Raw genomic sequence first — 21,394 nt, forward strand, 5'->3', positions numbered from 1 at the left:
CAATTTCTTTTCCCTTTCTTTTAATATAAATCTAATATGGAAATGCAGTTTAAAAAGCATTTCCAGTGCTTGAACTTCTAACTTTCAGTCCAGTCCCTTTGAGTTTCTCTCACTAATTTTAGATTTGCATTAGGTCACCATCACCAGTTAAAATTTATTAGTTTACCAACTGCAAGTACCAAGGAAGATACATGAAATGAATGGAGGGTAGAGGTTAAAGAGGAAAGAGTTACAGGAAGAGAAATTCTGAGGACAAGCATAGGCATGATTCATCCTCTCAATGACTTGCCTCTGTTCCCTTGTCCAGTTGGAACAAAATCCTAGAATTGCCAAGTATTTCAGCAGCATATTTTTCCATTTCTCTGTCATGAAGGTCCTTATCCAACACTTTGCATAAGCTAGCTGTCCAGTGGTAAAACAACTGAAAGCCATTATTCTCACATGCTTTTCAAGAGCACAGGGTTCATGAATCCTTATGTTTTCCACAATGCTCAACACGTGGTCAGGGCCCAGATATGCCAGCCACAAAGCTCAGCATATCAGTGTTTCAGTTAATTCTTGCAGCAGTCTTGGGAATGGGTGTTACTACCACCTTCATTTTATAGATAAGGAAACTGAGGATCAGAGAAGTTAATAAACTTGTCCATAATCACACAGCTGGTTGGGGCAGAGTCACAGTTTGAACCCAGGACCACTGACTCCAAAGCCTGGCCTCCGTCCTCTGTGGCCTATTGCCTCTCATAGAATAGTCGGTGCTGCATGCCTGAATTCAAGCAAAAATAACACTGGTGCCATTTTCCTGAACACCCCAACCTGCCAGGCACTAAACCCTCCTGCAAATTTCCAAATAATTCAGAAAGATAAAGGTCTCACCATAGCCTCCACCAGCCTGAGCCCAGAAGAACTAGATGGTACCCGGCTGTCACCACTGACAGCTCTGACAGGGATCACAATAGGGGATCCTGGACACAGCAGGAGAGAAATGTAGAACAAAATTCAAATTCACAAAAAAAGACCAGACTTAACTGGTCTGACAGAGGCTGAAGGAACCCCCAAGACTATAGCCCCCCAGACAGCCTGCTAACTCAGAACTGAAGCCACTCCAAAATTCATCATTCAGCCAAAGATTAGACAAGCCTATAAAACAAACAATAATACACGTGAAGAACATGCTTCTTAATTCAATCGAGTGTATGAGACCAAAGGGTCAACACCTGCCCACAAGCAAAGACTGGAGGCGGGAAGGGACAGGAAAACTGGACAGATGGACATGGGGAAGCCAGGGTGTAAAGGGAAAGGGGGAGAGTGCTGACACATTGCTGGGATTGGAACTGATGTCATAAAACAACTCGTGTATAGATTTTTGAATGAGAAACTAATTTACACTGTAAACTTTCACCTAAAGCACAATAAATTTTTTTTTAATTTAAATAAAGGTTAAAGAAAGTAATCAAAATTACCTCAAACCCAACTCTAGAAATAAACTTCATAAAAATTTTAAAAAAGATAAATGTCTGTAAAGGACAGCAGTTTGAATAAAAAGATTACTCCACTGAGACTCCATGAAGGCAGGGGCTGTATATATATATCTATACGTATTTTGTCTCTCACTGTATGTTTGGTACATGGCTCATAATAAAAACATACTTATTAAATGAATGATTATGTAAATGAATTAATGAACTAACTAAATGGAACTCAGGATTCAAGTCCCATTTCTCCAACTTGCTGGAGACGTGGTTTTAGGCAAATCATTAAATTCCGTTAACTTCAGTATTCCCATCTTCAAAATGGGAATGATAGGTTAACTGCCTACCACACAGGGCAATAGTTCTCAGACTTCACTACATACTGGAATCAATCACCTGAGGACCTTTTTAAAAAGACTCCTGCTGGCTCTCATTCCCAGATATTTTGATTTAATTGGTATGGGGTGTGACCTGGGCGTTCCTAGTTTTTAAAGTCTCACAGGTGATCCTAATGGGTAGCAAAGTTTAGGAACCCTTCTCACAGTAACTATTTTGTCTTGGGGGATTGTCAAATGTAATAAAGGATATAAAACTGCTTTATAAACCCTAAAGAGACCGTAAAACAAAGAAAAAAAAAAAACAAAGAGCTGGTATAAAATCAGTCCAGCCTGTACCTTAGAACTCCTGCCTCTTGGCTACAACAAAGAGGGAGACTGGTGACTCTGATCTCCCAAGTGCCACAACAGTCATCTGTCTCCAGGACAAAATGACCTCCTCCCTGGTTTACCTGTTTGGGTGGCAAAGTCGAGGCTAAAGCCGGGGGAACTAGGCTTTGATGAACACCAGGGCTGGAACAGGTTAACAGCAATCTGCTGGACAATTGCCCCATTGATGAGGTTGTCCTTGGTCTGTCTCATGTCCAGTTCTGGCACCCCCGCCCACTCATCCTCATGCACCAGGCATGCATGGACAATGCCTGGTCAGAGACTCTCCCAAAGCGTGTCTGTTTACTTTATTCCTTTTGGTCATAGTTCACTTTTTGACCCAGTCCTCCCAGGCTGGGCCCATCAAAGTGCTGTTGTGTTGTTAGAAGAAGGAAGCTGCCTCCCTTGTTCTCAGCTGCTCCCCAGCCCATAGCCTTCCTCTGCCTTTACTCTATTGAGGTTCAGCTGAGTTGGAGAGCTGTTAGGGTGCCAAGAACAATATTATTTGAATTTTAAATAATAGTCTCTTGGGAAGAGAGGGCCATGAAGCATTCAAACTGCCACAGGGATTATTGCCAAGAGAAGGATTCATAATCCTCCCAGTGATCCACCTCTGTTCACTTGTTCAGTTGGAACACAATCCTAGAATTCCCGAGTATTCCAGCAGCATATTCTTCCATTTCTCTGCCGTGGAATTCCTTATCCAACAACTTTGCATAAACTAATCTTTCAGTGGCAAAACAACTGAAAGAGCAATTATTCTCACATGCTTTTGAATAGCATTTACTAGCCACAAGCCTTTGGCATGTCCTTGACTTACCTGAACCTCAGTTTCCTCTTCAGTAAATGGGGTTCATAACACCTCCCTGGTATAGCTCCCCAACTTTTTTTTTTGCCAGGATCAAATGAGATACAGCATCTGAAAGCATTTTGGAGCTATAAAACAGTAAACAAATGGAAGGCATTTTTATCATTGGTAAAGATATTAGACAAGGCATGTAGCTGTTATGTAATTAATTTCATTTACATAAAATAGAATATAAAATAGTTATCATTTAAAAAATTAAGGTTTTTTTTCCCTTTCACAGCAAAAAAAAAAAACAAACCCATTGCCATCAAGTCGATTTCGACTCATAGTGACCCTATAGGACAGAGTAAAACTGCCCCCAAAGGGTTTCAAGGAGCACCTGGTTGATTCAAACTGCCAGCCTTTCAGTTAACAGGTGTAGCTCTTAACCACTATGCCACTAGGGTTTCCAGTGTTCATTTTAATTGATAGGCTGCGTGAGGCACAACCGTGTAAATACAAATACTGTGCTGCGTGGGGTTTTAGAAGCTGTCTGGGGAAAGTAGCAGAAGCCCTAGCATCTAAGGAAGTACCTGCACGCTTGAGGTGCCTAATGTTTGTTGAATGAACAACTAACTGAATGAATAAACCCATTAAAGCTTTTCTTCTGTTCTTGGGAAAGAAAATATTGTTCAGGAGAGCAGCCTGAGCCTCCAAAATCTGTAGTCAGGCATGGCAGGCTTCTCCATCTGGCTCAGCAGAGCGCTATGTGGACTCTGGAGCTGGTGGTTCACATGGCCCTGGGGCCCTCTTCAGCATCGATTTTCTGATCTCCCTGGTGTGCAATCTCTTTGGCAGTGACTTGGATTAAAATGGAGCCAGAGCGGCCTTACCACCTTGTTTCTCCACATGAGTGTTGGTTCACTGAAGGTGAAAACCGTTTTTAGAGGGGGAAAGAAGGAATCATTACTTAGGGGGCTCTGAGCTCCTGTTAAGAGTGATGGAAAAATCTTGGAAATGGATAGTGGTGAGGGTTGCACTACGTGATGAACATAATTAATGTCACTGAACTGTACATGTAGAACTGTTGAAATGGCAAAGGTTTTGTTATATATATACTTACCACAATAAAAAGAAAAAAAAATAGGTATTCAATTGAAAATAAAAACAGGCTTTAGAACAGGGGCAGAGCAGGAGGTAAGTCTGCCCAAAGAGTGGTGGATAGAGAGGCTTTCCAGCCTGGGTTCTATCACTGACAGGAATCCAGGGGAATTGGCTGCCAATTTGAGGGGAAAGATGGTGGAATTCAGTTCTGGACATAGTAAGCTTGAAATTCAGATAAAGAAAGAGATTCAGCCCAGCAGTTCCCAAATCTGAATCACCTAAAGGAGTTTAAAAATATATAAATTCCATGACCCCACTCTGGACTTAGTACCAGTCTCTGGGAATGGGTCTAGGAATCTGTGCCTTTTAAAAGCTTTTAAGTTCTTCTGGTGATCTGTCTGCCAGGCTGGGACCCACAGCCTATTGGGAAGCTGAGGGTGTGAGCTGAAGCTAATGTGAGTTAGTGGACTCCAGAGTGAGAAGTGCGGAGGGAGCAGCGTGGCCGAGGGTGAACTTCAGTCAGGGCCTGTGCTGAAGGGCACATGACGGTAGTGGAGCAAGCCAGAGGAGAGAAGAGCCTCTTACTGGTGTCTCCAGGAAGAATGCATAAAGAACAAGCACTCTTTGCTTGGGCATGTAGCCATACCGAAGAGGTGGCTTTCCCTGAGCCCAGCTCCACAGTTTCAGAGCTTCACGCAGAAGGCTCTGGGAGGGAGGTAAATGGACGCAGGATAGGTACCAGAAGTTGAGCTCTCCAAGGATGCCATTAATCCTCTCTTCTTTTCCACCTTGACCTTCCTCTTGCCCCCAAGGGTCTGAGTAGCATTGGGTTGGGGTGTTATGGATTGCATTGTATCCCCCTGAAATATGTGTTGAATTCCTGGCCTTTGCTCCTGTGGATGTGATCCTGTTTGGAAATAGCGTTTTTCTTTTGCAGTGGTTAAGAGCTCGGCTGCTAACCAAAAGGTTGGCAGTTTGAATCCACCAGCCACTCCTTGGAAACCCTATGGGGCAGTTCTACTGTCCTACAGGGTTACTGTGAGTCAGAATCAACCCCACGGCAATGGGTTTGGTTTGGGGTTTATGTTAACGAGGCCATACCATTGTAGGGTGGATCTTAAACCTAATCACTTCTGAGTTGTAAAAAGACCAAAATAGACACAGAGGGAAGACAGACACAATGTGAGGATCATCCACAAGCCAAGGAATGTCCAGAGCTACCAATAAGGAAGGCATAGACATAGCCAAGACTCTGATTTGAACTGTGAGAAAATAAATTTCTATTCTTTAAAGCCACCCACTTGTTGTATTTCTGTTATGGCAGCACTAGGTAACTGAAAGGGGGTGAGGCTACAGTGTAGATTGTTATCATCAGTGCTTGGGTGGCATATTCTCCTGGAGCTCCAACCCTGGAATGCCCTCCCTGCCCATCACCTATGTAAAAAATGTTGAAATATATTTTGTTATATATATGTATGCGTATATATACATACACACACACGTATATATACTTACAGCAATAAAAAAAAAATTAAAGAAATGCTATTCAAGGAAAAAAACAAACAAAAAACCCAGGAGTCAGGGCAGGGAGCAAACCTGCCCAAAACCATACCAAAAACCCATTGCCCTCAAGTTGATCCCGACTCATAGTGACCCTATGGGATAGGGTAGAACTTCCCCATAGGGTTTCGAAGGCTGTAATCTTTACGGAAGCAGACTGCCACATCTTCCTGCAGAGTGATAGTGGGACTGAACCACTGACCTTTCAGTTAGTACCCAAGCTCTTAACCATTGGGTGACCAGCCTGCCCAAGGAGTGGTGGAAAGAGAAGCTTTCCAAAATACTAAATAGACAATAGATAAGTGGTAACTTTGGTGAAGGGTAAGACAGTACGCAATACTGGGGAAGCCAGCACAGCTTGTACAAGGCAAGGTCATGGAAACTCCACAGGCACATCCAAACTCCCTGAGGGACTGAATTGCTGGGCTGAGGGCTGTGGGGACCATGGGCTAGGGGAACATCTAGCTCAACTGGCATAACATAGTTTATAAAGAAAATGTTCTACATTCTACTTTGGTGAGTAGCATCTGGGGTCTTAAAAGCCTGTGAGCGGCCATCTAGGATACTCTACTGTTCTCACCCCTTCGGGAGAAGGGAAAAATGAAGAAAACTAAAGATAGAAGGGAAAGATTAGTCCAAAGGACTAATGGGCCACATCTACCACGGCCTCCACCAGACTGAGTCCAGTATAGCTAGATGATGTCTGGCTACCACCACTGACTAGTGTGACAGGGATCACAATAGAGGGTCCCGGACAGAGCTGGAGAAAAATGTAGAACAAAATTCTAAGTCAAAAAGAAAGACCAGACTCGCTGGCCTGACAGAGACTGGAGAGGTCCTGAGAGTATGGCCCCTAGACACCCTTTCAGCTCAGTAATGAAGTCATTCCTGAGGCTCACCCTTCAGCCAAAGATTGTACAGTCCCATAAAAAAAAAAAAAAAAAAAAAAAAACCCGAGACTAAAGAGGCACACCAGCCCAGGCACAAGGACCAGAAGGCAGGAGGGAACAGGAAAGGTGGTAATAGGGAACCCAAGATTGAGAAGGGAGAGTGTTGACATGTCATGGGGTTGTTAACCAGTGTCATAAAACTATGTTTAATGAGAAACTAGTTTGTAAAAACTCATCTAAAGTACAATTTTAAAAAAAAAAAGAGAAGCTTTCCAGCCCAGCTCCTACTACTGACAGGAACCCAAGAATGTCACCTCACCTGAAAAGCTGGGTCATCTTTCTCACCCCATCCTTTCCTCTCCAAGCTTCCAGCAGAACTAATTATCCTCTCCTTTTTTTTATGTATCGGTTAAGAAATAAACAATAATGCTAGCTACCAGTTATTGCATGCTTACTGGGCACTGCACATACCTTATTATATATAATCCTCATTAACCAGCATTTGAGGCAGGCGTTGTTATACCAATTTTGAAGAAACTTCTGTTCGAGGAGTTAAATAATGTGCCCAATGTCACAAAGCTAGTAAGTAACAGACTTTCAGACCCAGAACTGCCTGATTCCAAAGCCCAGCTCTTAATCACTGTTTCACACAGGACTTCAGGAAACGCTAAGTATCCTCTACCCAAGCTTTCTTAATGAAGTAGGAATCATACACTTTCATTCATTCGTTCATTTGTTCAGTGTACATTATGAAGTGCTAGGCATTGTGTTAAGTGTTGGGGATGCAAAGATAAATGAGACCATCCTCAGTATCTCTATCTCAGATACTCTGTTTCTGGGTATCTGATAGTTGCAAGTCAACGGCAGATAGTTGCAAGGCAATATGTTGAAGTCAGCGTTAGAAGCATGCAGGGGGCTCTTTGGGAGCAGGAGACACTGCACCTTTCCTGGGGGAGGAGCCAGGACATCATGGGCCACTTCCTCTCTCATCTCCTCTAAAAGTATTCCATGACCTCTCAAACCTCTCAAAAGTGATTACTAAACCCCAAATCTATTCTTACCTTGAAGGGGGCCAATGAAGCTGAATTAGTTATTAATAATAACTTTAATATTTGTATTTGAAAGTACTTTTCTGCTTGTTATCTTTGTTGATCACCTACCGGTATCCCTATGAAGCAGACGGAGCACATTGTCCCCATTTCTCAGATGAGTAAAACTGAGACCCGGAGAAATAAGTAACTTGTTTGCATAATGTGATGAGAGGGTAAGGAAAATTAGCTCAAGCGGAACCTCTGTATCTTTACCAGAACGGTTCTATTCTAGAGACTTGGAACCAGAAGCTTAGCTGGGGGTGGAGCAACAGCAGAGGGAGTTCGCCCCAGGAATGCATTTCCCCAGATTTAGTATGTTGACATGACATTTATTCAAAGCATGTTTGAAAGATGTTAAAGGAAATGGTGTAAGAGCAAGACCTTGAGACACGTTTCAAGGGAAAAGAGCGATGCCTTTTTACTATGATTGACTTCCCACTACCGAAAGCACAGGCCCTTCCTAGACCTTGCCTCATCTGAGAATGAGCTAAGCCTCTGCCTGGGCCAGACACCCTGTTAGGATTGTGCGCCACCAGGTTTTCAGTTAATGGGGTGAGCATCCTGGGAACCTCCAATATGTTTATGTGAAAGCATTTGAAAAACACTTCCTTGTTATAAAGCGGGACTTTCTTTGAAGCTCAAAAGGCTTAGAAAGAAAGCATATTTAACAGCTGTTTTAAAGATTTTTACAGACTCCTTATTCACCTTAGTTCTACTTTTCCAGGTCCACATTCAAGTAAGATCCTCCGTAGGTAAGGTGGGGGACCATTTCAGAGCTTTGCTACCAGAGCTGGTGTTTGCCGGAAGCCACAAAGCCCCACAAAGGCCCCTTATGAGCTGCTCTGATTGTTTCTAGTATTTGCAAAACATGCCCCAAACAGCTTGAGGAAAGAAAGATTCTTTCTTCCATCTCTGACAGGAATTTCTCTCCACCCCCCACCCTCCACTGTAGATTTCTTCACATCTACTTTGCATTCAGTTTTTCTTTTTTAAGTTGTTTCTTCATCCTTGACTTTTAAATTACTCATTGTGAAAGATGGGCTGTCTCTTCCCCAAATCCTCCCATCATGTTTTCCTTCTTCCTTGGAGCCAGGCTGGTCCGGACAAGGAACTCAAACTGCCCTTTGAAGCCTTCCTCCTGTCTGCTGCCACCCAGCTTCCAGGTGTGGCCGTGTGCCTGCAGGGATTCTGCCAAGATCCCACCCTTCCCTTAAATTCACCTCTAGCTCCTGTGAGTGCACGGTGGTGGTTCAGTGGTAGAGTTCTCACCTTCCATTCAGGGGACCAGGTTTCAATTCCTGGACAGTGCACCTCAGGCACTGCCACAGGTTTGCTTTTGTTTTTTACCTTTATTCTACATTTTCAATTTACTAAGAGCTTTCCTACCCATGTTCTCATTTGATTTAACATAACCACCTAGTGAAGACAGAAGACTCCCAGAGGTGAAGTAACTCCCCCATGGTCACACAGCCTATAAATGGAGGAACTGAATGTAGAGCTTTTATCTTCCAGTTCTTTCCTGCTCTCCTACACCGGCTGTGTGAATACAGCACCTGTGTCCTGGCTGTTACTCCTTGGAAGGATAATTAAATTGTATCTATCTATTAACTAGAAAAGAACTTCTGTGTACAACACAGATGGAAGGGTCATAGGCAGCATCCCTACACTTGTAGTCTGCAGCACCAGAGCCCAGTCTTTGAGCCCAAGGCTGGTTTAAGGTTAGTTCTGAGCAGTAATGGGCAGTGTATCCTCCACTCTCCTTTCAAGAATTTATGATGTGTTTCTGGATTGGTAATTTTGTACCTGATCACGGAAGTATGTCTAGGAGGAAGGCCATGCTTAGGCCGGTGTCTACTGAGACCTCTCGATGCTTGAGTTTCTGAGACCTCCCTATATCCATCCCAAGAGTGTGCTCAGGGGCCCTCATAAATCTAGGGTTCAGTGAGAAACCAGCAGCCCCAGTAATCCCCCTTTCCTGTCTCTGATCACAGTCCACGTCACTCTAACCCATAAAAATCCCAAGTAAGCAATTATGAAGGAATATGCTAAAGGAGGAGGAAATGCTTTCCTGTCCCCTAACAGCTAATCAGCTTTAATTGTTCAGTCTCAGAGCTGACTGCCCAAGCTCTTATCCCCGCTGTGACTGCTGTCTATGCTGTTGTAACTGATGGAGGAAGCTGGTCACAGCATAAGCTGTCAGTTTGGAGCATGACGTAAGGATGTGTGGAACAGAACCCTTTACTGTTACACGTGTCTGCTAATCCTTCTTTTCAATAATGATGCTGCTCAGAGGAAACCTAGCTATGTGTGTGCTGTGGACCATGAACGTAAACTCAGAGATACAGGGGCACCTGTTTGCAGTGGGCTGTCTGGTCTGGTACAGATACAGAGGAACACTCAGCAGTGGCTGAGACCATTATGGTAACTGACTCTATTTGCAGAAGCAGAATAATCTCATATTTAGTCAAATAAAAGCCAACTCAGTCACAACTGATTTAATCTGTCAATTCTCAGGAGCAGTTAGTTGATAAGCTCAGAGAAGAGTATGAACTTTGGACACACATGGACCAGGGTTTTAGTCCTAGTTTTTCCATCAACTTGCTGTGTGCCTTGGGGCAAGTCACTTACCTATCTGGCCTCAATTTCCTAATCCACAAAATGGGGATAATAATCATAGTACCTTCCTCCTGGGACTGTTATAAGGATTAAATGAGATGACAAGTGTGAAGTGCCTGTCTCAGTGCCTCACCCAGGTGGTGCTCAGTAAAAGGTCATTGTTGCTATTGTTACTTATGACAACAATATTATCATGTCACGACCCTGTGTTCACTGCTTCAGAACTTTTTCTTGCCCACCACACTGAGTTTACAATCTAGCGATTGCTGTCATTATGTGCCATAGAGTTGATTCTGACTCACAGCAACCCTGTATAACAGAGTATGACTGCCCCATACGGTTTCCTAGGCTGTAATCTTTATAAGAGCAGATCACCAGGTCTTTCTCTTATAGAACTGCTGGTGGGTTCAAACTGTGACCTTTCAGTTAGCAGCCACGCCCTTACCTCTGTGCCACCAGTGATTAATGCTCAAGAAATCAAACAGAAACCACACTACACGTGCTAACCTGTATGACACCGACTCTGAGAGAAGGGAGAGATCTGTGTGAAATGGGGGAGTCAGAGGAGACCCATCTGGGGGAGGAGGCCTTGGCTGTGAGTGGGAAGACGGAGGAGGGAAGTAGCCAGAGCACGGTGGGCAGGGCCACTGCTTCAAGCCACAGCATGGCGGCCAGAATGTATGCGCGTGTTAAGGCTCGAGGGTGAGTGGGCCTGTGAGGCAGGACGAGGCCTGGTGGTGGAGGGACTTGCCTGCGACCACGGGGGAGGAGTAATGCTTTATGTGGTACGCGTAACTTCGGCTCCTATACCCCCAGCTCCCTTCTGCCAAATTTCTGACTGTCCTTAGGACTCATCTCCAGAATCTGCTCAGGAGCTATCTTGTGCCACTTTGAACAAACTAATAATAGTAATAAGAACAGCTGGCATTTGTTGAGCACTTACCGTGTGCCAGTGCCTGTGCTAAGTGTGTCATGTGCGTTATTTCATCTAATCCCCACAACACGTGAAATGGGCAGCACTGCATTTTCTAGGTGCTTACCCAAGGCAGAGGCCCAGGATCACTATTACATGTTGTCTTAGTTATCTAGTACTGCTATAACATAACAGAAATACCACAAGTGGGTAGCTTTAACAAACCGAAATTTATTTTCTCATGGTTTAGGAGGCTAGAAGTCCAAATTCAGGGCACCAGCTCTAGGGGAAGGCTTTCTGTCTGTCAGCCTTGGGGAAAATCTTTGTCTCTTCTTGGTTCCTTGGTGATCTTCACGTGGTGTGGCATCTATCTTCCCTCATTTTTACTTGCTTGCTGGCTTAATCTTCTCTTTGATATCTCAAAAGAGATTGCCTTAAGACACACCCTGTACTAATACTGCCCCATTAACATAACAAAGAAAACCCATTCCCAAATAGGGTTATAACCACAGGTATAAGAGCTAGGATTTACAACACATATTTTGGGGGTACACGATTCAGTCCATGACATATGTTAACTCATACAACTCCTTTAGTAGATTCATAAGGACAGTGACCAGGACCTGTTCCTTTTAGGATTCCCCAGTGCCTAAGGTGGTAAGCCTGGCACAAAGCAGGAATTTAATACATGCTTGTGGAATGAAAGAAGAGCTGTCAAGTGTAGAGCAGAGCTCTAGGTCCAAAATGCCAGAGGCACTAGGCTGATCACCAAGTAGGATGGGGAGACCAGCCCTCGGAAGAGCTCAGTCGTTAAGAACAGCACTCAGGGGGAGCTGGGTCTCTGAACAAGGCTGGAGGCGGGGGGCAGAGGCTCCACCTGGAGGGCTGGCCTTTGAGCCCACCATTTCCAAAATGGGTTCTATTCAAATATCCACTGTCTGATGCCAGTAAGTTTTGTCCTGGGAACTTGGGCAGGGCTGAGCTAGAGTTCAGTGACTGGGCCAGGGAAGATGATAAAACAGGTAAAGTCAGAGATGGTGTTCAAAAGATTTACAACTGGCATAGCAGAGGCACTGATCAGGGTTTCAGTGCTGGAGCAGGGTTAAGAGACCCCCTGCTTTGCCAGACATTAACCCATTGGTTGTTGGATCTTGGGGAGGTTCACAGTTTCCCTGGGAGAATCAGAGTGGGTAAGGAGGTACCCTGGGCAGGAAGAGGCAGTTACTCAGGGCAGTGGCTCTGTAACAATGGAAACATTTCAAAATAGTAACAATTGGTAGGTCCCTACCAGTGTTAACCTGGCTGAATACCACAAGGGTATGGGGTTGAAATACTACTAAGAAAGCCAGCCATTTTGTAAAAGCCACTTGTCCTTTCGAGCATTTTTGAAAACTAGGTAATAGAAATCATGAATCTGTTTAACTAGGCACTCAGAAACTGTAATTTCTCAATGTAGTAAGAATGAATGAGAGCCCCACTGTCAACTCCTCCGTGTTGCACAATCCCTACTCTTACCTTAAACCTGGTATGCCTTACGGAACACATGACTGTTTAACAGACAGATCAAAAGCTAACGAAGTTTATTTCCTTGTAGAGAAATACGTTCCGATACGTTTACCCTGGTAAACCGTCTTATGCCCGTCCTATTTTGGAAAACTCAGTGCAGTTAAAGAGTCTGCATTTCTGTTTTGCAAATTTGTAAATCTGAGGTTGCCATAACGTTCGCTTCAGGATGAAAAGAAGATTCTAGAAGTAATTTTTTTTAATCCCTGAAATTTCCAGTTGCTAAACAGTTATGCTTTTTTTTTCAAATACAAAAGTTGGTGGCCATCAGCCAAGAGAAACACTTAGCCTTGCAGAGAGAAGCAGACTATTATTAAAGCCACAGTGGTCATTAACAAAGATGATGTCATAATTAAATGCCTGGGCCTCCCTGGGATCCCCAGGGCCAAGGAGAGGCAATCACAGTCTTTACCAAGCCAGGGAACAGTCACCTGCCTAATGGTGTTTGGTGAAAGTGCCCAGTTGCGGGGGCAAGGTAGTTTTCTGCAGAAGGATCAGGGATTTCAGTATTGTTGCGCCATGCTTGCCAAGCTAGTGGCCAACACAGGGGATTTATGAACTGGTGACTCTGGGCTTTGAAGAAGAAAAAGCTTGAGTTTTCATGTATGGAGAGTACTTTGAAAAGTCTCTGTAGGTCATACTTTCTAACAGAGTAGAGACTACCTAGGATAAATCTCTCATAAAATTCCAGCGATTCTTCTGTAAAGAGGAAAAGTTCTTCAGGATTTTCATAAATTGGGTTGTAATACTGCTTTATAAAAACCCAAGAGGAGCCCAGTATTCATCATTTTAGAGATCCCCAAGTCACCAGACAAAGACAAAGAAGGAATTCAAAGTAGCCAAGAATTCTAGCTTTCACTCACTTTTTCTTTTTTTTCCACACCTCTTCCCTGACTCCAGACTCACATTGTCTGAAGTCCATCTCATCAAGGCCCTGGGAGGAGGTATTGCATAGTGATGAGAATACAACTTGTTATCAAATCTTGGTTTTGCCACTTACCTCTAGTCAATGAAATCAAGAAAAAAAAATCACACCAGATGTACTTATTGATTACAAGATGGCCTAAGAAGCAATAAAATATGGGATATTAGCTATACAACTTCAGAAGCATTATGTAACCTCTCTTACTTGGTCTTATCATCTATAAATTAGAAGTAGTTGCAAGGACAATATAGCATAAAAAATCATATGATTGGATATTTGCTAGAGTCCTTTCCTTAGATCTGATTATAGCAATAATTCCAGGGTGTGGGTGATCAATATATGGGTTTGAATTTCTGTGTTCGAATCTCCCCACAAAAGATCTTGTGATGAGAATTTTGTAGATGAGATATTTTTCAGCTGGTGGAGGAATGTGGGGAGTTCTGATGCTCCCTATCAAAGTGCTCTCATCCCAAGGGTTTTGGGGAAAGCTAGACTGCCATCGGCATAATTTAGGCCTCGCTTCTTATCCACACAGCCCTCTTCACTTTTAGGAGGGACCTTGTATTACCTAGGGCTTTTTTTTTAAGAATAAGGGTTTAACCAGAATTTACCCAGGTACCATCAGCCTTGAATACAACACGGGTCATATTGACAGTATTAACCCAAATATCATTAGCATATGCTGCTACCTCAAAAGCATGTCCTCAGCCCCTTGACGATCCCCAGTGGGAATTCTGGTTCCCTCCTTGTTGGTGTTTAACACCATGGAGCCACTCAGGGACTTGCCACTGTTGCTGTTGCCAGGATTCTCCATGAGAACACTTAGGAAGCTCTCTCTAGATGCTTCTAAGCAGTGCCAGAGCAGCCCTCATCTCAGCAGAGCCACTCAGAGTCTGTGTTGTACCTTATCACCTTGCAATAAGGCAGTTTATGTCCCCACGCCTCGCAGTGTCTCTTATGAGAAAAGTTCCTGCAATTTCTGCAGCAAACACTGTCTCCATAGGGCTTAGCTGGGAACCAGGCTGGGAAGCAGATTCCATGCCATCCTACTTATTCCCCATCTGCTTTCCTCGCCCCTCTTTTCTTGTGTCCAAATCAGAAAATTCTGCTCTGTGAAAGACACTGTTATGAGACTGGAAAGACATGCCACAGGCTGGGAGAAAATATTTTAAAAATACGTATCTGATAAAGGACCTTGTATTCAATACATGCAAAGAATTCTCAAAGCTCAACAATAAGAAAACAAACAAACCAATTACAAATGGACAAAAGATCTGAACAGAAACCTCACCAAAGAAGATACACAACACAGATGGCAAGTAAGCATCTGAAAAGATGCTTGACGTCATTTGGCATTCAGAAAAAAAACCTGTTGCCCATTGAGTCAATTCTGACTCATAGTGACCCTACAGGACAGAGTAGAACTGCCCCATAGGGTTTCCAAGGAGTAGCTGGTGGATTCGAACTGTTGACTTTTGGTTAGCAGCCAAGCTCTTAACCACTGCACCACCAGGGCTCCATTTGTCATTAGGGAGATGCAAAGTATGAAAGTATGTTTAGCTTAATATAGATACTGATGTTTACTTATAGAAATAGTTATAGATATATGTATATACATTGGATAGTATACAGATAATTACCTTGCTCTGTCATCTGAGAGAGCCTGGAAACAATGACACCCCAGTAGTAATGAGTACTCCTAGCACCAGATCTTGCTTCCTAAATACTGTGCTCCAGTAAAAGGAACCAGGGCTCCTTGGAGAAATGGCTGATTCTAGGATGGGACAGGAAATACACAAGATGAGCCTTGAACATCTTGAAGTGCCAGAAAGTAAGGAAGTGCTAAAAACAAACAAACAAAAAAATACCTATATTATGGGGATATGTCAAAGGGACACAGAGCCAACTGAAAAAAATTCCAAAGACCAAAGCTTGAACAATTTGAGCAAAAAAACAAATAACCCAACATAAAAATAAATATCCATGAGTCCATACTAATATAAATAAGTGATGGAAAAAAATAAATAGGAGGAGAAGAAGAGATAAATCTTCCTTGCAGAAGGATTCCAAAAAATTTGTATTGATACTCAACCCTGGAGAAGGAGCGCAAATCCATACTCCTTAAGCGTGGACTGTGCATATATATATCCTTACAAATAGTACAGTGGGGAAAAGGGTAGGGAGTGGGGGGGAGGGGAGTAATTTTATGGTAGAGAAACCTGACAAACACTACCTAAGTCAGGTGATCAAGGTCAATGTCAACAGTCATAAATCATGTTGATAGCATGTACCTTTGTTATGATGTGATGTAAATGTGAGTCCCTGGGTGGCAGAAACAGTTAAGTGCTTGACTACTAACTGAAGGGTTTGTGATTCAAACCCACCTGGAGGCACCTTGGAAGAAAGGCCTGGTGATCTGCTTCCAAAAGGTTATAAACCATGAAAATTCTATGGAGTGCAGTTCTATTCTTAACACCTGGGATCACTGTGAGTTGGAATCAACTCAGCAGCAACTGGTTTTTTTAAATGGCACTTCCTCTCCAAAACCTATAACCCCAGCCAAAGCATAAGAAAAACATCAGACAAATTCCAGCAGAGGGGCATCCTACAAAATACTTGGTTATCGAAAACAAGGGAAGTCTGAAAAACTGTCCGAGCCAAGAGGAGCGGAAATGTGATGTGGTATCCTAGATGGAACCCTCAGACAGAAAAAGGACCTTAGGTAAAAACTAAGAAATCTGAATACAGCATGGAGTTTAGTTAATAATAATTCCTTAATATCAGTTAGTTCATTAATTATAACAAATATACCATAGATGTTAATAGTATGAGAACTAGGAGAGGGAGTATGGGGGAACTGTCTGTATCTTCTCCATTTTTCTGTAAATATAAAACTGTTCTAAACAATAAAGTCTATTCAAACAAACAAAAAAGGCAATATAGGTTTTTTTTGTTTGTTTTAATTGGGGAAACTAAAGCTCAGAAAGGTCAAAGTAACTGGCACAAGATCGCCAGCTACTCAAATGGCGGAGGTGGGATTTGAACCCAGAGTCCTTTCTACTGCGTCCGTCTTACTGACTTCTGCCCATCGGTAGATGGAACCTCTTCTGTTGGTTGGTTTCCTGCACATCCATTTGTGTGTATGTTTCTTTCTTGTTCTCCCCAGGGGATGGCCTTTACCCTTGAAGAAAGGATACAGCTTGGAATCCACGGCCTAATCCCCCCCTGCTTCCTGAGCCAGGATGTCCAGCTCCTCCGGATCATGAGATCCTACGAGCGGCAGCAGAGTGACCTGGACAAGTCAGTGCCTAAAGTCTGCTCTCTCTACCTAGTCCCTGGGCTGAGCCATCCATTACCTGTGGTCTACAGAGGGTTTTCTAGGTAGTCCCAGGCTAGGAAAGCCTGAGAGACTCAAGGGATCCCAGACCCAGCCCTGCCTTCTAAGGGGTTCCTGAGGTACAGGGCTTGTTATGATCAAGGCACACTTCATGTGTCCTGAGAAAACTGGGAAGGGAAGCTCAATTTTAATTAGTGATACTGGGAGGGCCTCTGGGAACAGATAGCATCTAAGTCAGCCTTAGAAGGGCTGCTAGGACTTCAGTAGTCAGCAGTGGGGTCCAGGGAGAGCATTTCACTCAGAGGGAAGACATGGAGGAAAAGCATAGAGACAGGTATGTTAAGGAAGTAGTACCTGGACCAAGTTCTTGGAATAGGGAAATGTGGTAGGGGAGAGGGGAAGTGGACAAAGGGACACCTTGGGAAGGACCTGCTACGTCATGTGTTGAAGGTTTACAGTTAGCAGTTGATAACCCTGCCCCTTCTGAATTGTTCCCAGTAAGAATAAACACGAGGTCCCTCCCTTTTCTGAAAGTATATGAGTTGGGTGAACTGGGACTTGCATGTAGGCCACAGATCATCTGGCTCCCAAATCTGTTCTGTTAACCTTCCTGCTATAGTACAGGTACGGCAGGGAGCAAAGCCTAGTACTAGACTATGGTACTAGACTGAGTTCAAATCCTCATTCTGCCACTTGCTGGCAAAAGTTACTTGGCTTCTCTGAGTCATGGTTTCCCCATCTGTACAATGAGGATATCAATGGTACCTAATTTATAGGGCTGTTGTGAGGAGTAAGTGTGTTAGTATTCTGATGTGCATAGAATAGAGCCTGACACACAGTAGGCACTATGTAAGAGTTTGTTAAAGAAATATGTTGCCTTGATATGGGCTCCAGCAGAAGTGTGCAGAGAAAATAAGGGTCCCCCATGTATCTATAGCACTTAATGGCCAAGATTTTTGATCCACAAGGGTGTGGCCATCCCCATAGGGACAGACCTCAGCAGCATATCACAGTGGTCTGCACCCATCTTCCTGTGGTCACCCCATATCATCCATTGCTTCTGAGTGGAGGTGTACAAGTAAGCCTCTGTCCCTCCTCCCCTACTCCCAAAGCTCTGAGATATCACTCCCATTAACTTTTCCAAGATTATGCTGCAGCCCAAGCCAAAAAGTCTCTCCCTCTTATGCACCCCACTCAGATTTGATCCAGCAATGTTGCCTTGAAGAGCAAACCAAAATTTGCACAATGATTCCAACTAGTAACATGAGACATGCCCCAACTTTGAACAATCAGAACTTCCCCCTTTTGTTAAATTTACAAAGAAGAATTAAAGCCCAAAGTGAAACCTTTTTCCTAAAGATATTAAACACTGAAAGTTAAGGTCCCAAATCCGTCTCTCCAGTTCTTTCTAGTTTGATGGACCTTGCTTATGTGCCTGGAAAGACATTCTGCAGCTCAGGGACAGGAAAGTATACCCATTTCTGGGAGCTCTAGATGCTTGCTCTTGGCACCGTGTTGACCACTTTGACTTGCTCATTCCCAGGAGTCCCTCATTTCAGCAAGTGCTTGGGGAAATGCTAAGGAAGCTCCCCAGCTTCTTTTGGATAAGGGCAGTGTGCTGGTAAATGTTTAAAACTGGTTCTCCAGTGGGTAGGAGGAAGCCCTGCTATGTAGCTTTTAATGCCACCATAATCAATTTCAAGTTACCAACTTGACATCACTGAATGCAGCGTTAGGAAGAGATTTGCACAAACACTACTGAGTAAAAGAATCCTGGAGACCCTGAGTTGAGATCCTGGTTATCATGAGTGCACATCCTCCCTTTATGAAAGCACCTTCCAGAACATTTTTAGTCCTGGACCAATGCCTTTGGTGGGAAAGAAGAGACTGAGCCCCGAGAGGCCACACGACTTCCTCAAAGTCACACAGCTGGTAAACGGCAGAGCTGGGATTCAAACCTAGGACCCTGGTACCATGCCCAGTGATCATCCCACTATAGCACAGCCCTTTTCCCCTATGGGAGCATCTCTCTCATCCCACCTCATGCCCAGGGCTTCAGGTACCTCTGTACTTTCTTCCAACCTGTTCTCCAGGAAAGGTGTGATATCAGCAGTCACTTATACTTGAACATGAATTTCAACCTCTGGGTTTTCTCTCCCAGAGGTTCTTGCATTTTTAGGAGTGCAAATGAAAGGCTCTTTCCTTGGTTTAGTGATTTCAGGCTTCAGGGACTAGATAAGGGAGAGATCCTTTTGGTACGTGGCTCCTGAGGTCATTTGGTACTCGGCTACTTGAGAACTCTGCTTGTGACAGGAATCAGCCCTGTGTGGTAGGAAGGCCAGTTGATACACAGCTTGTATGCTAAGTATTTTCCATGACCCTACTCTATCCCCAGAATGTTATTATTCTGTTGGCATTCATTAACATTCATATAATAATAATAACACAACAGTTGTGAACAATGGTTGAGAGCACAAAGTCCAGAGCCAGACAGCTCAGGTTCAAATCCCAACTCTGCCATGAGACCTTGGGCTCATTATTTAATTACTCTGTGCCTTATTCTCCTTGTCTGTAAAGTAGCAAGAATTACCGACCTACCTCACAGGTTGCTGAAAGCTTTAAATGAGTTAATGAACATAAAAATACTTAGAACAGTACCTGCACCATGTATAATAATAAGCACCATGTAAGTGTTAATTACTGTTCAGACCTGGGGTATCTGCAACTATCTTTAATCCCTTAACATCCCTGCAAGGATGTTGAAAGAAACTCACGCTAAGGAAAGATGGTTGATTTGCCCATGAATGTGCCCTTACAGAAGCCCTGGTGCCACAGTGGTTAAGAGCTCAGCTGCTAACCAAAAGGTCAGCAGTTCGAATCCACCAGCTGCTCTTTGGAAGCCCTGTGGAGCAGTTCTACTCTGTCCTGTAGTGTTGCTGTGAGTCAGAATCGACTCCACGACAACTGGTTTTTGGGTTTGGTGCCCTTATAAGTGGCTGAGCGGGAAGGGAGCCCTGAGTCTTTGACTGGCCCACATAGCCCTTGGCCCTTTCCACACAGTGGCAGTGAGGGCCTTCCCTGCTACCACCTATTGGTAGTCATTGTTAGCTGCTGTCAAGTTGTTCCCAACTCATGGCAACCTCATGCACAACAGAAGGAAATGCTGCCTAGTCCTAAGCTATCCCCATGATCTGTTGTGGATTGGACCATTGTGATCTGTAGAGTTTTCATTGGCTGATTTTTGAAAGTAGTTCACCAGGCTCTTCTTCCTAGTCTGTCTTAGTTTGGAAATTCCCCTGAATCCTGTTCAGCAGCATAGCAAAATGCAAGCCTCCACTGACCTATGGGTGGTAACTGCACGTGAGGCCCATGTGGTCAGCTTGATTGTTCTCTCCCTTTTTCAAGGTACATCATTCTCATGACACTCCAAGACCGGAATGAAAAGCTCTTCTACCGAGTGTTGACCTCAGATGTGGAGAAGTTCATGCCAATCGTCTATACGCCCACAGTGGGGCTGGCCTGTCAGCAGTATGGCCTGGCCTTCCGCAGGCCCCGGTGAGCTTTCAGGGAGGTTGGGGGTGAGGACTCAATTTGGCAGGTGTTTAATCTCATCGAAGGGGATAAATTCTTTTCACCTCCCTTGCTTATTAGTTGGAACTCTGGGAACTAACTCTTGCCTGGTTCAGTAGCCCAGTAAGGAGACGTGGTTTTAAGTATTTGCTCAGGAAAATTACCCTATAAGCAGAGAAATGAGCTGAGGGTGTGTCTGGGCCGTGGGGGACAGCAGAGCTTCTCTACCACCAAATAATAAATGTCCAGAATGTTTTCAAATCTGGCCTGAGAGATACTTCAGATTGTTTGTCTTTCATTATCTACTTGTCATCCCCTCCCGCCTGCTGTGGTCCTCTCTATAGTGCAGACAGCTCTCTTGCCAATTCAGCCAATGAATAATGGAGTGTTGGATACCAAAGACTGAATTCTTCTGCTGACTCAAAGAACCACTATTCCTTCCTTTGGGCTTGGCTCAGAATTCATTTAAAACCTCATTTTATTAAGCAAAAAAAAAAAAAAAATTGACACTACATTTTCTTTTAGAGCCAAAGAATTTGGGGGCATTTTTGTAAAGAGATTACTTGTTTTTTTCTTGGCAAGGTCATATATATATGTTGTAGTTGTTGTTGTTAGGTGATGTGGTGTCAATTTTTGATTCAGAGCGACCCCATGTGACCGAGTAGACCTGCCCCATAGAGTTCTCTAGACTGTAATCTTTACAGGAGCAGATCGCCAGGTCTTGTGGAGCCATTCTGTGAGTTTGAACCATTAACCTTTCAGTTAGCAGCCGAGTGCTTAACTGTTGCACCACCAGGGCTCTCTCTCTCTCTTTCTATATATATGTTCAAAAGGAAAAATGGAAGGATTTTCAAAGGTTCTCAAT

At 43.7% G+C, this 21,394-nt stretch overlaps 1 protein-coding gene across 3 annotated transcripts in view; it reads left to right on the top strand.

Moving 5' to 3' along the window:
* ME3 (malic enzyme 3) overlaps positions 1–21,394 on the top strand; it is a 250,131-nt gene that overhangs the window by 93,272 nt on the left and 135,465 nt on the right. For all 3 annotated transcript variants that reach the window (XM_049889593.1, XM_049889592.1, XM_049889595.1), the window contains 2 exons: positions 16,789–16,922; positions 20,365–20,514. In XM_049889593.1, the coding sequence (XP_049745550.1) occupies positions 16,789–16,922; positions 20,365–20,514 (284 nt within the window). The remainder of the gene's footprint in view (positions 1–16,788; positions 16,923–20,364; positions 20,515–21,394) is intronic.

This window comes from Elephas maximus, chromosome 7 (genome assembly GCF_024166365.1).
Source record: "Elephas maximus indicus isolate mEleMax1 chromosome 7, mEleMax1 primary haplotype, whole genome shotgun sequence".
In the NCBI taxonomy this organism is placed as follows: domain Eukaryota; kingdom Metazoa; phylum Chordata; class Mammalia; order Proboscidea; family Elephantidae; genus Elephas; species Elephas maximus.